This window comes from Stylophora pistillata, chromosome 6, assembly GCF_964205215.1.
Source record: "Stylophora pistillata chromosome 6, jaStyPist1.2, whole genome shotgun sequence".
Lineage (NCBI taxonomy): Eukaryota > Metazoa > Cnidaria > Anthozoa > Scleractinia > Pocilloporidae > Stylophora > Stylophora pistillata.
This window is the reverse complement of record NC_142524.1, coordinates 1,080,497-1,093,661: the sequence shown is the minus strand read 5'-3', so window position 1 is coordinate 1,093,661 and position 13,165 is coordinate 1,080,497. Positions and strand designations below refer to the sequence as shown.

At 37.4% G+C, this 13,165-nt stretch overlaps 2 protein-coding genes across 3 annotated transcripts; both read right to left on the bottom strand.

Annotated features, from left to right (window-relative positions):
• Positions 1-381: 381 nt before the first annotated feature.
• On the bottom strand, positions 382-4,998 carry LOC111344412 (carbonic anhydrase). The gene is made up of 8 exons (XM_022951641.2): positions 4,793-4,998; positions 4,665-4,706; positions 3,764-4,098; positions 3,067-3,159; positions 2,711-2,777; positions 2,299-2,477; positions 1,904-2,010; positions 382-848 (listed from the first exon to the last, which is right to left on the bottom strand). The coding sequence occupies exons 1-7, from the start codon at positions 4,842-4,844 to the stop codon at positions 1,909-1,911; spliced, it is 870 nt and encodes a 289-aa protein (XP_022807376.2). The 5' UTR covers positions 4,845-4,998; the 3' UTR covers positions 382-848; positions 1,904-1,908.
• Positions 4,999-7,396: 2,398 nt separating this feature from the next.
• On the bottom strand, positions 7,397-13,165 carry LOC111344413 (melatonin receptor type 1B-B-like). Of its 2 annotated transcripts, XM_022951642.2 has the most exons (3): positions 12,076-13,165; positions 11,580-11,662; positions 7,397-9,367 (listed from the first exon to the last, which is right to left on the bottom strand). In XM_022951642.2, exon 3 carries the CDS (start codon positions 9,365-9,367, stop codon positions 8,351-8,353), a length of 1,017 nt encoding a protein of 338 aa, XP_022807377.1. In that variant the 5' UTR covers positions 11,580-11,662; positions 12,076-13,165; the 3' UTR covers positions 7,397-8,350. The 2 variants fall into 2 exon arrangements, with proteins under 2 accessions (XP_022807377.1, XP_088581676.1); XM_088725550.1 differs by lacking the exons at positions 11,580-11,662; positions 12,076-13,165 and adding an exon at positions 9,534-9,762.

Here is a 13,165-nt window from a genome sequence, read left to right as displayed (position 1 = left end):
AAATGAGTGACCAGGAGTTTTCGAGGTCCAGTTGTGCAAATAATTAGTTTGTGTGTTGAATATAATGTCTGCTACTCCGATCCTAATTTACACTGATAGACGGCGAAAATTTATTGATACAGTTGAAAGAATCAGAGAAAGAAGAAGTGGGTACGGAGAAGGACAACCAGAAATTCCCAAATGAAAAATCATTGGTTCGTGTCCGGCTTTATTTGGAAAGTTGTTGTTGTTGTTATTGTTGTTCTTACAATCACGAACATTAAGATGGACTAGGTCCCCCCCTTACGACTGGATTTTCAAGAAACATAAATAGTTAATGGACATCTTATTTCAGTTCCCTGGCGAATTTCGTCGTTAACCAATCAAATTAATCGACAAACGGACAGCAACATTGTAGTTTTAATCCACGATGAAAACAACTACAGATATTTCAAACTTTTAAAGTAAATTAGCTTACATCATCTTAATTGGATGTTTGACATCAGTATTTCATCTTTAAACATATATCTTACATACGTCAATATTTCCTTTCGAGAATCCCACTTTAGAAATGATTCGTTTGAAAGATTAGTAGATTAGGTAAACCTTCAATTTCTCTATGTAATGAGGTATCACCGGATCATATCATCGAGAAATTTGTATTAAGACAAATGAAGATCAAAAAGTTTTCCAGTCTTGACCCTCCTTAAAGCAGTCAATGCGATACAACCGATTTTTAAAGGTTCCCCCTCCACTGTCGCCGATCACTTTTGAGTGTGACTCGGAATCCTCTGAAAAGATAAAGGCCACAAGTCGTGAATTTTTCCCAACTACTTTCTTGTAGATGCTGACCTATGCATTGAGTTTCCCTGCAAATAAAATCGAGATTCATATCAATTCTGAGCGGAAAGGTGGAGTGGGGGAGGGGGGGGGAGTCTCTAAGGATGCATTTGACCCATCGTTGTCCCACCCCTCTCCTACTCATAGTAAAGAAAGTATTAATTTATGATGATAATAAAACAGCCTGATGTGCATCAATTTCAGGAAAATGCTCATGCAATACTCCTAGGGTACAAATCCAAGGACGCCTCATTTGAAATCCAACGACCTTGGATAATGATTACACATTCACAAGGATATCAGTAGAATTAAGCCGCTGTGAACGAGACGAAATGAAAATAGAATGAGAAACAGTGTTTGTTAAAGTGCAGTTTATAAACTCTTCAAAAGGACGTGAGCCTGAATGTCTTTTACAGATTGCGTGTGTTCTAAGGCTAACAGCTTAAGTCGGTGTAACCATGGAAAATAAAACACCATGACTACCAAGATGACCACCAAAAAAGAAACGTAAGGTGCAAATCCTGAAAATTTACAAAAGATATATAAATTTCCCTTGGCTTCAATGTTGTGGTTCTATCAATCGTCCAAACTTCCGATTCGTTTAAAGCCAAAGTTATATTATTTGACTTTAGAGATTCACTGTCACTACCTTTGTTATTATAATGGTTTTAGGGTTATAAGATTTTTAGTCAGTTATAGGACTTAGCAATTGACTCTCCACGAGGAGGCTTTCCCTGTCCATTGTTTCCAGGTCGAAATAGGATTTGGAATGTGACTAAAAATGCAACATGTCGTCTCGACAAATGCTATAGAGAAGAAGTAAGTGCGAGTTAATTAAAGAGTTAACCCTTTACTTTCCATCAGTGACCAATTGCAAGACAGAATTTCTCCATACAATAGCAATACAATGTCAAGCAGACAAGTGACGAAAATAAAGAAAAATATCAACAAGGGGATTATTAATTAGTTGATCCATTACGAAATTCTCTAAACTTGCATCATAAGATTTGCATAGCGGATAGTAAGGAGAATTACTAAGAAGATCTTGGGAGTGAAAGAGTTAAGTTGTCAGCGGTCTTCTAACCTGAATCAGAAATTTGCCTCCACCTTTCTACCGTTCACTGGTTTAGTCGGCCGAAAATTGTCACATTCAGAGCCTTGTACCGATGTGAGTTTCTTGAACGCTTCAAGCTTCGAAAAAAAGACAGTTATCAAAAACGATTACTCGAATAAACAGGATCCCGTTTTAAAATAAATCAACTTAAAAAAGATCGTTCATCTAGGACAGGAGAGTCACAGAAGAGAATAGAGTCGCAAAACTATTTTTCCATTTTTCAAACCTTTTTAATCGTAAATCAAGGGCTATTGGTTCTGAAACTAAGCAAGTAAAAGGTATGGTGACCATTTTCTTAAAAAATTAAATAGGATCAGAAGGGTAGATCAAGGAGAAAAAAGACAATTCTCTAAATAGTTGAATACCTGATTTTTAGTGATGGTTACTGGGTTCTTCATGACAATCCATTTCACGGTTTCGTAACAGGGAGGGGTGGTTAGGGAACCCATGTAAGTGTAGTAGGGCGCATGCTCTTTAGCAAGGTCCGGTACAAGGTCGGCCAAGGTCAAATTATCAGCTGGAGTATAAACAGGGATACTAGATCCTGCAGTTAGAAATAGAGTTAGATGCTAATGTAGGTCTAGCTCATATGACAAACATAACGAAATTGTACCTCAGAGTATATTCCTGACGGTCCCGATATTACAAGTGGTTCAACAGGTTTAGCCACAGTTTGTTGTCTTGCCCATATTCTTGGCTTTCAATATAAATTTCAATATACTCTTGCTTGTATAATCTCACTTAAAGTTATAGCATGTAAATACAACAGGAGCAAACCTTCCACGGCAACGTCATCCAGTTGATCAACAATGCTATCAAGAGCATTGTTTTCAGTCTCCCCTATCTGAAAAAAATTCAATGAAAGGAATTTGATTATGAAGCTAAGGCATTGACGTCCGGGTAGGAGAAGCCGGCGAGCTAACAACAAATTTTGTAGTAATCAACAACGGTCGCCAAAGGAATTATTCATTTAGCAAGATTATCTAATCACCGATGGGGACTAAGCGTTTTAAAAGTCCTAAGCCATATCCCTAATAAACTGCCTTGATCACGCTATGACCGAAGTATTTATTTGATATCATATAGTTCCACACATTTTTGTAGCCTTACAATACACAGGAAATATGACTTACCTTTAACAGTACTGAAATGGCCGCCAAGCCATCCTTTTTTGAGGCTGCATTGTCATAAAACCCATATTCTGTGTTGTAAAACATCAATTGCAACTGTGTAGAGATTGGAGATAAATAAAGATACCACTATCAAAGTGAATTCACGGCAACCGAAGCAACCCAGTTGATGAAACAAATATGGAAAAAAGAACTCAAACAATAAATTCCAACATTTTGTTCGACCTTAGATCTCTGACTCGTGATCCTATATGCAATAAGGTGTCGCTTCAAAAGCTCAACTTCAAAATATCCACCGCACATTAATCTCGTGCGTGGGAAATTAATGTCTCCTACAGGAGACGGGGCCTACGGTTTATTCGTCCCTATCCGAGAAGACTATAATATCTAACCGTTTTTTGATTATAAAAAGGTAGCAAATTCTCCTCACCTATTTTAAGACCATGAGTATCGGTCCGGCCGGGGCTCAAACGTTCGACCTCCCGCACAACACAATCCGGTTTGTAAAAATACTATTCAGTTTTGGATTTTGGCTTAGCACCCCATAGAAGAGTGTTCTTCAGGAATAGTTGTATCACAAATCACTCTTTATTAATTGGCTAATTGGGACAGACTTACATTTGTCAACGAGACTGTTGCCGATGTTGATATGAGCAACAAAATGGTGAAAAAAGCTTTGACGTATTCACAAGCACCTTACCTCTGCTGGGAAACTTTTCCCATCAATAGTATGTTCTGATCCTCGATCAGCGTCACATCCAAAATGGATGTTTAAATCATGCAGCTGAAAGTTCTTATTAATCACGGGAACACCGGTTAAGTTGCAAGTGCCTCTCTTGTCATCCGCGGTCAGGATTGGCTCATATCCATTATTCAGTAGGATTCCATTGAACAGTCCTTTGTCATTGTCACACGTGATGTCCAATTCTCCTAGAGATGCATCAGACTCTACCGTCTTGGTTGCAATATCGATTGGTGATTGGTCGGGCAGACGGCATGAGCTGGCAACATTTCCCCATGCATCAGGTCCATAAACTGCATCAAACAGAATGAAATTTCAGTGCAACAGCGAATGACGTTTGCACCAATAACATGCTGGACATTTCAAAACTTTCATTCATGATTATATGCCTAATTCAAAGGAAAACATTCAGAAATACTTCCAACTGATTCCTCAAAGTGATTAAGGAGCATAACTTGATTCAGTGGTTACTTAGCTCCCTGATTGGTTTAGAAAAGTCACACCAGCTAGTATCTCAACCAATCAAACCGTCTACAGCTACATTTACTTGTGTTTATTTTGATTCCTCGTCAGCGCCCTCTTACAAGTAACTTGGTTTTACGACGGTCAATCCACTGAGTGCCTATAGCTAAACAGTTGGTAAACAAAACAATGTCCATAACCTTGACGGATCGAGCGCTAACTTCTCTATAAACACATTATTTCCTTTCAGACTATAAATTTTCTGATACTACCTTAATTTTTGACTTAAATAAAATCGTATGTAAAAGTTAATCGGTGTAGTGGTGAGCTGCCGTTTCAGACGTATAGAGCGGATTGTACAGTAGCGGCCATTTCCGGTCAAGAAATAAGTACTCGCCTCCGTGAATAACATCACTGTCTCCATATTTCCAGATTCCTCCTGAATTTGTAAGAGCATTAGACATCAGTTCCGAAGTTTACCAAAATGACAATTAAAATCATATCACCACAACAGAGCCCTCTTACTTGCCAGTGTTGAAAAGCTCAAGAGGAGAAGCGCAGCTGTCGTGAAGGCCATTTGTATCAAGTCTTCAGAGCAGGGAAAAATTTTGAATAAGGCAAGTGGGCGTAAAAAAGCCTTCGAAAGTTTCGTGTCTTTTACGAAGGATTCAAAAGACTCTGTTAAATCTTCCCAACTTCAAAACATCAAAACACAATGGACTAATCATGTCTCCCACCTGCTTGTCACAATCTAAACAAAAACACCGAAAGCATTTGTTTTTATGCAAACATTTTAAATGCAAAGCCGTTAGCATTTCGCTGATTACGGCATCTATTGTTTCTAATAGCACATCTCATTAAGAGCAAACCTAGATCAAAGCTCTTGCAACCCTATGAGAACCCGTGAAATCTGGCAAATCTTGGTCGCTTGCCAATTATACGAGTTGATTTGGAGACACTGCTGGTGGATTCTTGGCTTTGATCATGATCATCTCATCTAAATGGCATTGGCGTTTTTGCAAGACGATTTTTTTTCTCGGAAACGCCGATAAACAATGTATGCGTCGTTACAATGAGATGCAGTTTACTGCATTTGATCAGAAAAAGCTGAGACACTGAGAAATGGAGGTTTTTTTCTACACATCTGTGTGGTAACTGGCGATGCTTTCAATCAATCGTTGCTTTCAATCAACTCTACACGACGAAGCAATTACAAAACGGGTGGCGAACTGAAAAGGTTTAGGTTCTATTTCTTCATCACCACTCATCAAATTTGTGCGAGACTCCGGGCGGTGCCAAAGCTGGTAGAATTTTTTAAGTGCGAAAACGAAGTATAGTCACGCCCGCAAAGCTGTATGGGATTTATGATTTTCTAAGACTAGGTAATGTAACTCTTACGTGAGAATCCCTCTTGATAGGTTTCATTAAGATACTGGATACAGTGCTCTGTAGAAAAACATGCGGGATCAGGAATACATTTTACTTATTTGAAAATGTGCGTTCATACGTTGGTACGATGACTCATACAAGGTGGACAGGAGCATGATCTTTGGAAACCATTTGGACCCATATTTTAATTTAACAACGACCACATTCATCTTACCCTTATATAACTCATGTCTTCAGCGAGCGAGTGTAGCGAGTACAAATGTCCAAAGTCATTCTCAATATAAAAACTTTTAGTTAGGTATAAACTTGTGAACTAATCTGAGCCCGCGAATGGGGAACGCTGAGAGTTTTATAAGTCTCTGTCGTCTGCTCTCAGGCACTTGGGCAAATAACGCAAACTCTGTCTGCCATGAAAAAGATGATGTTTTCGTTTTTATTTGCTTAATATATTTAAGATTAAAAGAGAAGCAAGAGAAAACAGAAACCATTTTGTTTCACGCCCCTTGCAGTGAATGTCCTATCGACAGCGAACTAACACTGGATTTTATTTTGCACCACCGTCGTTGCTCTTTCGGGTGAAACAAATTTAAAATGTTCCTATGCGGAGACTGCGTATAGAAAGCGTAATGTAATTTTATACTAATGATTGGAAAGGCTTACTGTATTTGCAAAGGAGATTTACAACTTTGACAAACAAAAATGTTTAACGCAAACATCTTTGATAACATCGGAAATGGAGTAAGGAAAAGGAGGAACTGAGGGGTATTACAATTAATTTTTCGCTTTCTGAATTTTAATTTTTATAAATCTGATCTTAAAAGGAGAAAAATCCTCAGCAGCAAAAGACAGCTGCCAATTTCTGTATGCCCTTCGCAGTCAAGTAAATGTTTTTGTCTGTGTCGCGGCTGTAGCTTCCTGTACAATTTTGTTACAAACGCAGTATGTTGCCCACGTAATATGAAAAGCACAAGCTGAATAAACGTTAATTAATTCTCTATTTACTGTTTCTTCTGTTTGAATGATAATTAAAAGCGTTAAAACTAATATGTTTCAGATAAAATCGAGTTTCGCTTAAAAATGGTACTCAAACGGAGCTGAGAAGTGTTTGATGACTCCTTAAAAAAAAGATAGGCATAGCTGCCTTTCATCTTACTTGTGGATAGATAACAGCTGAGCTGAACAATTGAAAACTTTCTCATCACTATGTGACTGCTGTTGATACAATAATAAAACGCGTTGAGGTTAAAATGTTGAGGTTAAAATGTCGCGGTCGATATCGTCTTTTACACCTCACGAGGTGTTCAAACGCCACACTAAGTATTTCAAATTGTTTCTTCGAGGTCTCCGTTCCTCACTAAAGTAAATTGAGACGACGTAGCCTTAGTGTTTTTACGACTTATGACCAAAGCAGTTTAAACAGGTCCCTCAAAAACCAGAAAAACGCAATTAAATTGCCGCACTATGCTAATTTGGAGAAACAATTCTAGCTGAATAAGGTAAGCCGTGTTTACTGTGGGGCCACAGTTCTGTATGATATATAATTCTAGGTGCTAACGTTAAAGCAACTTTGTACTCATATGTTGAATTGCACTGACTGGCGGACAGAGAATACATGAAACGGCAGAAACATTCATTAAATCAGCCTTGAAGATTTTTGGACAACCAAATCGATTCAAACGATTTCGACAAAAAGAAATAAATGACACACTGTGAAACAACAACAGGAGCAGTAAAGTTAGCCTTATTTACAAAGGTTTTATTGTGACTCCATGCTCTACTTTTTCGACGGGTTATTGTTTCAAAGGCAGCATGTTCCCTATGGAGAGAGGAAATATTCTGACCCCTTTCATTATGCACCTACTGTTTGAACAGTAATTAAATGCGTTAAATTTACAACGTACTAGTTAATATCGCCCTCAGACTTGCAACACGATGTTCAAGTGTTGCCGCTCAAACTCTTCGAATCATTATACGACCACGAAATTTACGGTGAGTAGAGGTCGTCGGTCGTTACAAAGTACTTTGAGTTGAGCAATAGCCTGTTACCATAGTGGAATTGAAGGTTGCCAGAAGAAGAAGAAAAAAAAAAAAAGACCGTACTTTATCCGTAAGGCGACAATGAGTGAAAATAAAGAGAGTTTTGATGAATGAAAAGAGCGGGAAATTTAGTGTAATAATTCTGCTCCTGACCCAGTGTTTACGTCTGTCGCAGGTTCGAGATTTTTATTACCTGCTGTCATCTAACAGAAAGGAAATTGTCAGATCTCTTTCCAATCTGATCTTTTATATTATTACTGATTGTCAAACTTCTTGAAATGTGTCCTTCGACGGCTAAAAGGGAAATTAATTATCTTCGTATTTATTTTTGTGGTTCTTAGCAAAGCAAACCGGAAAAATTAATGAAAACACCGAACATTTAGCGAAAAAAAAAAAAACAAAAGTAGAAAAAATACAACGAAAAATTCTAAAGTATCTGATTTTTGAAATACGAAGAACACGTTCCGTTTTTTAGATGTCCTTGATGAACTTAATGGCATTTCGCAAAATCTAAAATAAACTGTATTTGTACAGCTTAGTTTTCCTTGTACTTCAGTATTGATTTCCAAGCCACTATCTCTACGGAAAACGAAATAAATCACAACAAAACCACACATGTTCTCCATTGACCTGAATTAGCAAAAAGAATTATTACTACTAGGTAGATAGTTCTGCATTGCGAGGGTGGCGAGTCGAAAACGAAGTCAAGTCCATTTGCAAATGTTCCAGTCTTGAGCTTCTTTTCCTTAACGAAAAGATCTTTTTATATTCTTGTCTGAAATTCCTGTTCAAGAAACCGTAAATAAAAGGATTCACGGCTCCTGAAAGATTTCCCAAAATTAGATAAAAAACATAGACTTGTCTCGGAAGAGAAACTTCACCTCGGAACGTGTCCACAAAATCTATGACCGCAATCGGTGTCCAACAAGCCAAAAATCCTATTACCGTGATGAATAGAATCTTTGTAACTCTAACATCAGCAGAAGAAATGTTATCCGCAGCCAAGGAAGAGGAACGTAAACTTTGAACTGTTCTTTGGTGAATACGCATTTGTCTGAAGACGAGAGCATAGCAAATACTTAAAGCAAAAGTAGGCAAACCAACGTAAAAATACACTATGAAATTTGGAAGGGAAATTTCAGCTGTTTGAAAGCAAAACAACTTCCCGGGATGAAAGACATAACGTCGACCCGAAAGTAAATAGGGTAATGGTTCCATGCAAGCTAATCCGACTCCAAATGCAATCATAATTATGGTTTTCCATTTGGTAAAAATTCTTCGATAATGTTTCGTTAGCACTATTCGGAAAAATCGATTGATCGCGGTCAGAGTTAAGATCAACAAAGAGGCGCAAGCCAAGATTATGACAAAAAATCCCTGACTTTGGCAGACGTTGTCATTAAATGGCCAGTGTCCAACGATGGCAACAGCAAGAGAATACGGAGCACATAGCAAAGGTAAAAGAATATCAGAGATCGCCAGCGATACAATGTAGTAGTTAGGAATCGTCCGTAGTCTTGAGTTTCTGTACACCGCCAAAAGAACACTGGAGTTTCCAACGATTGCCATCGAAATAATTAGCAGGTAGAAAAACGTTTCACATATCACAACTTTCTTGTCTCGGTTTTGGAGCTCTTCGGCCAAAGCCACCATTCCTTTTAAAATCGTCGCCATCTAATGACAAAAACAGACGAAAATTATGTTTAACAGAGAGCGTAGCTTATCGGATGACTTGTGAACACTTATTACTTTCACTCTCGCCCTTAGTTAGCATCTACGAACAAAAATAACAGCTAAATTTCTTAAAACAGTGTGAGAAATCTTGCGGAGCGTTACCCACCTCGCTTTTGCAACCCTTTTCGCTTATGTTAACCACTGTGTGTTTTGTTCGGCTACGTCAGTTCAAAGTAAAGCTGTTTCGTTTTACTTTCTAATTCACTAAAACCACGATAGCTAAATGTTTTACAGCCTCCAAGTCAACATTCTGATGACTCTGATATGAGAACAAATGAAGCCATTGAAGTGACTTCATATAACGTATAGAAAAGCCTTCCGTAAATCGATGACCAACAACATGCAAAAATTGTTAAATCTCTCCCCGGTAGAATTTAAGAGGTGTTTATAAAGTCAGCAAAGAACTTGAAAAACAGGTTTTTAATTATGTACGCTTATTTTTTGTTTGAAAACGTTGATATGTTTGAACAAATGTAACTTGAAGCTAAAACGCACTTCAGAATAATTTTTTCGAAAAAATATGGTAATGAAAATAAATCAATGAAAAAGTCAGGATCTAGGTTGCTATAGAAATTTTCCGTTACATCCAAATGATATATTTATAATTTGCATATAGAATTTGCAAGAAAATAGATCGCATCTTATCAGCTTGTATGGTACTCAGGTACATCAATCATTTAAAGCGTAATTTACCCTACAGCACTTTAGTTCTCATAAGCAAACATTGGATTTTTCAGTAACAAGTTGTATTATAACAAAAACCAATGAACTTTTCGAATCTTCTGCGTTTAAATGAACTTCGCTACTAGAACACCAGTGAGAACAGACGAACAAAGGAGGCTGCGCGCGCATCCACATACTTGAGCCGAGCTGCAGCCTTCCTTTTCTTTTCTCTCTATTTCACTTCTTTCTGTCATTGTTGTTCTCGTTTTTGCCGGATATTGAGCTGCTTAGGAAAAATTTAAAGAAGTCCAAATAAAATTCTCGTTATCAGTTAATTTCGAAACGATATACAACGAACGGAGTGGAAACAAAATGATCCGTAGCTACAGTTTTTCGCGCGGTGTACAGCAGATCAAGAGATATTTGACGGACACGGAAGATTCCGAAAAGTTAAAAACGAGCCAGGAGAATTGTTACGCGCTAAGTATCATCAAGAGGGAATGCTCTATTATTGAATGCGCTGCCCCATCGATGACAATTTTTAGCTACTCAGACAAAAAACTGCTCGTAATGACCAAACCCAGCATCCTTTGCGATCATGATGCGACGACCTAGTTTTCTTAGCCCTAAGGCAGCTCTGACATCATAACAAGCTAAATGGATAAAATAAAATAACTGCAGGTGGGTTGTGGTAAAATCACCATTTTTGTCAGGTTTTTAAAAACGGAAATGGTTGAATGAAATAGCCACTGAAATTAGTTTGTATATACTGTTTGCTTTTGTTCAAATGTGGGCGATACTGGTTACTCAGGAAAGAAACTGTATGCGCATGATGAAGTAGAAAAAAAAAACTTTAACCAAATAAACAATTTACAAGCGACACCCTGTAGATTACATAAACGATCAGTTGTTTTCAGATATACGACGGAAACTTGTTGGTTTTATCAGCTCAGTGGTCACAGGTAGTTCAATGTTATTATTAATGAGGATATCGCGGTTTTTGCTTATCAAATATACTTTGAGAAATCTAGCTTAGGGATCTTTTTCGTTTTATTTGAAATTTAATATATAAATGAAATAAAATCTCTTTCCACAATTGTCTTTAATTATTACTTTAGGCCCGACAAAGCGGGAACATCATAACAGTTCTACGAAGATAGGGCCGGAGGGTCGAATAACATAGCTCCGAATCTAAGCAAGCTTTCTTCACTTTTTTTTTCGCTTCTTGCCGGCTTTACTTGACCCAATTACCTGCTCAAGCTGATTATGTTCATGAAACTTAAAACACCAGCTTCGGCTCCCAGTCTAAATCCTCTTTTCTCTCCGAGACTTAAAGATAATTTCAGTTTTTATGCTTACGATTTTAATTGTCCTAATCAGTAAGTAGTTTTGTGCAAGATAACTAATAACCGTGAGGGAAAAAAGGAGGAAAAATAGCGAGTTTCTCCTTTCATACACGCATAGATGTATTCATCGTCAACTCACTTACCGATCAGGGATACAAAGCAATTCTGAAATACATAAACTGATATGCTGTTGGGAATATTCGTCTTCTTCTTGAAAAGTTTGTCACTGGGTTTGAAAAGAAAAATCAACTTTTTAGACAGTAAGAAAGTACTAACTACCCGTAATTTTAACTTGCAGACGAGTGCTGGCGTAAACATATAGAAGCAGCAGCTGCTAGGAACTATAAAATATGTCATTATGATGCATATAATGACGGCAGACTCAAATAAAAAGCGGCGATATTTATTAAAAATTTATTCGGATAACTATGTAAACATGGCTAAACGCTATGTAAACATGGCGTTTAGCCAATTACTCTGAAAAAGCACCGTACCGGCGAGCGGGAAAAGAAACTTGACAAAAATTTTAAATTTTCTTCTTTCCAAAAACTGTGCTGCTTTCATTTGGCATACAAAAGAAGAGAGAGTTAACGCGAAGGAAAGATTTCACCAAATTTATGATAAAAACCGAGCACTTACGTTTTCCGAGAGGTCGCCGAATGCATGTTATCACTAATCCTTTAAGCTTCCTGAATCTTTGTGAAACAATGTCTTCGACAATTGTTTCATAGAACAGAAAGCATAATGAATTACTTCAGTTTTCAAAACAATTCATTTGTTTGCAGACAACATCTGCGAAGAAGGGAAAAGGGTTTTCGTATCATACTCTCTACAACTCGACTCATATCTAATGTTATAAAAAAAAACCTGAGAAAATCTTTCAAATACCATGCATAACTGCAAATGTGTTATCGTGGATGATTTTAATGATCGATAGAAACTCACACTGAGACGAGAGAGAAAGTTATTTTCCATAAAAACAACCACCCTTATTAAATAATGTGCGTCTTTTAAGACACGAAGAAAATTACCGGCCATAATTTGTATCTAAATAGTGTCGTGCAGATCTGCTCAATTAGCAATCACGGACTACAATACATCCAAAAAATCCAATAATCATTCTGGTAAATCGTCATGTTCATACCCTGTCCTGTCCTATCCAGCTTTTTCTCGGGGCAAAGGAGTAAAATACAAACTCTTTACGCGGTCGTAAATTAGCACGTCTAGAAGAAGAACATCATTATTATTCAGATGACGTTTATTTGCTCAAAAAAAGAAAAAAAAAACGCTGAATAAATCTCTTCAGAACTTTGCTATTAGCTAATTTTGGTTAAGTGCTCTATTGATGTAATGTCATGGTACTTTGAATTACCTATCATCTGTGTTTGTTCATCAGAACGGATATCCATTACGTGCGTAATGCCTAATACGCGATTAAACTACTACTTCATGACAGATAAACGACAGGAATAAATAATCCGGAGATGCTGTTCTCTTTAAATCACTAGTTTACATAGATCGTGTTTCCGGCTCAAGTGAACAAATTCGAAGCGAAACTGTTATTTTGGTTACTTCTCGCTAATATCTCCGCGAAATTCACTCGTAAGAAAATTAAAAATTCAAAAGAAAAAAATAAGCAGGTTGATGACATCTTCTTCAAAGGTAGCCACGTGAAAGTGAGGTTTCTAAACGCTGTCAGTCCACGTACATTAATACTTAGTCATAAACA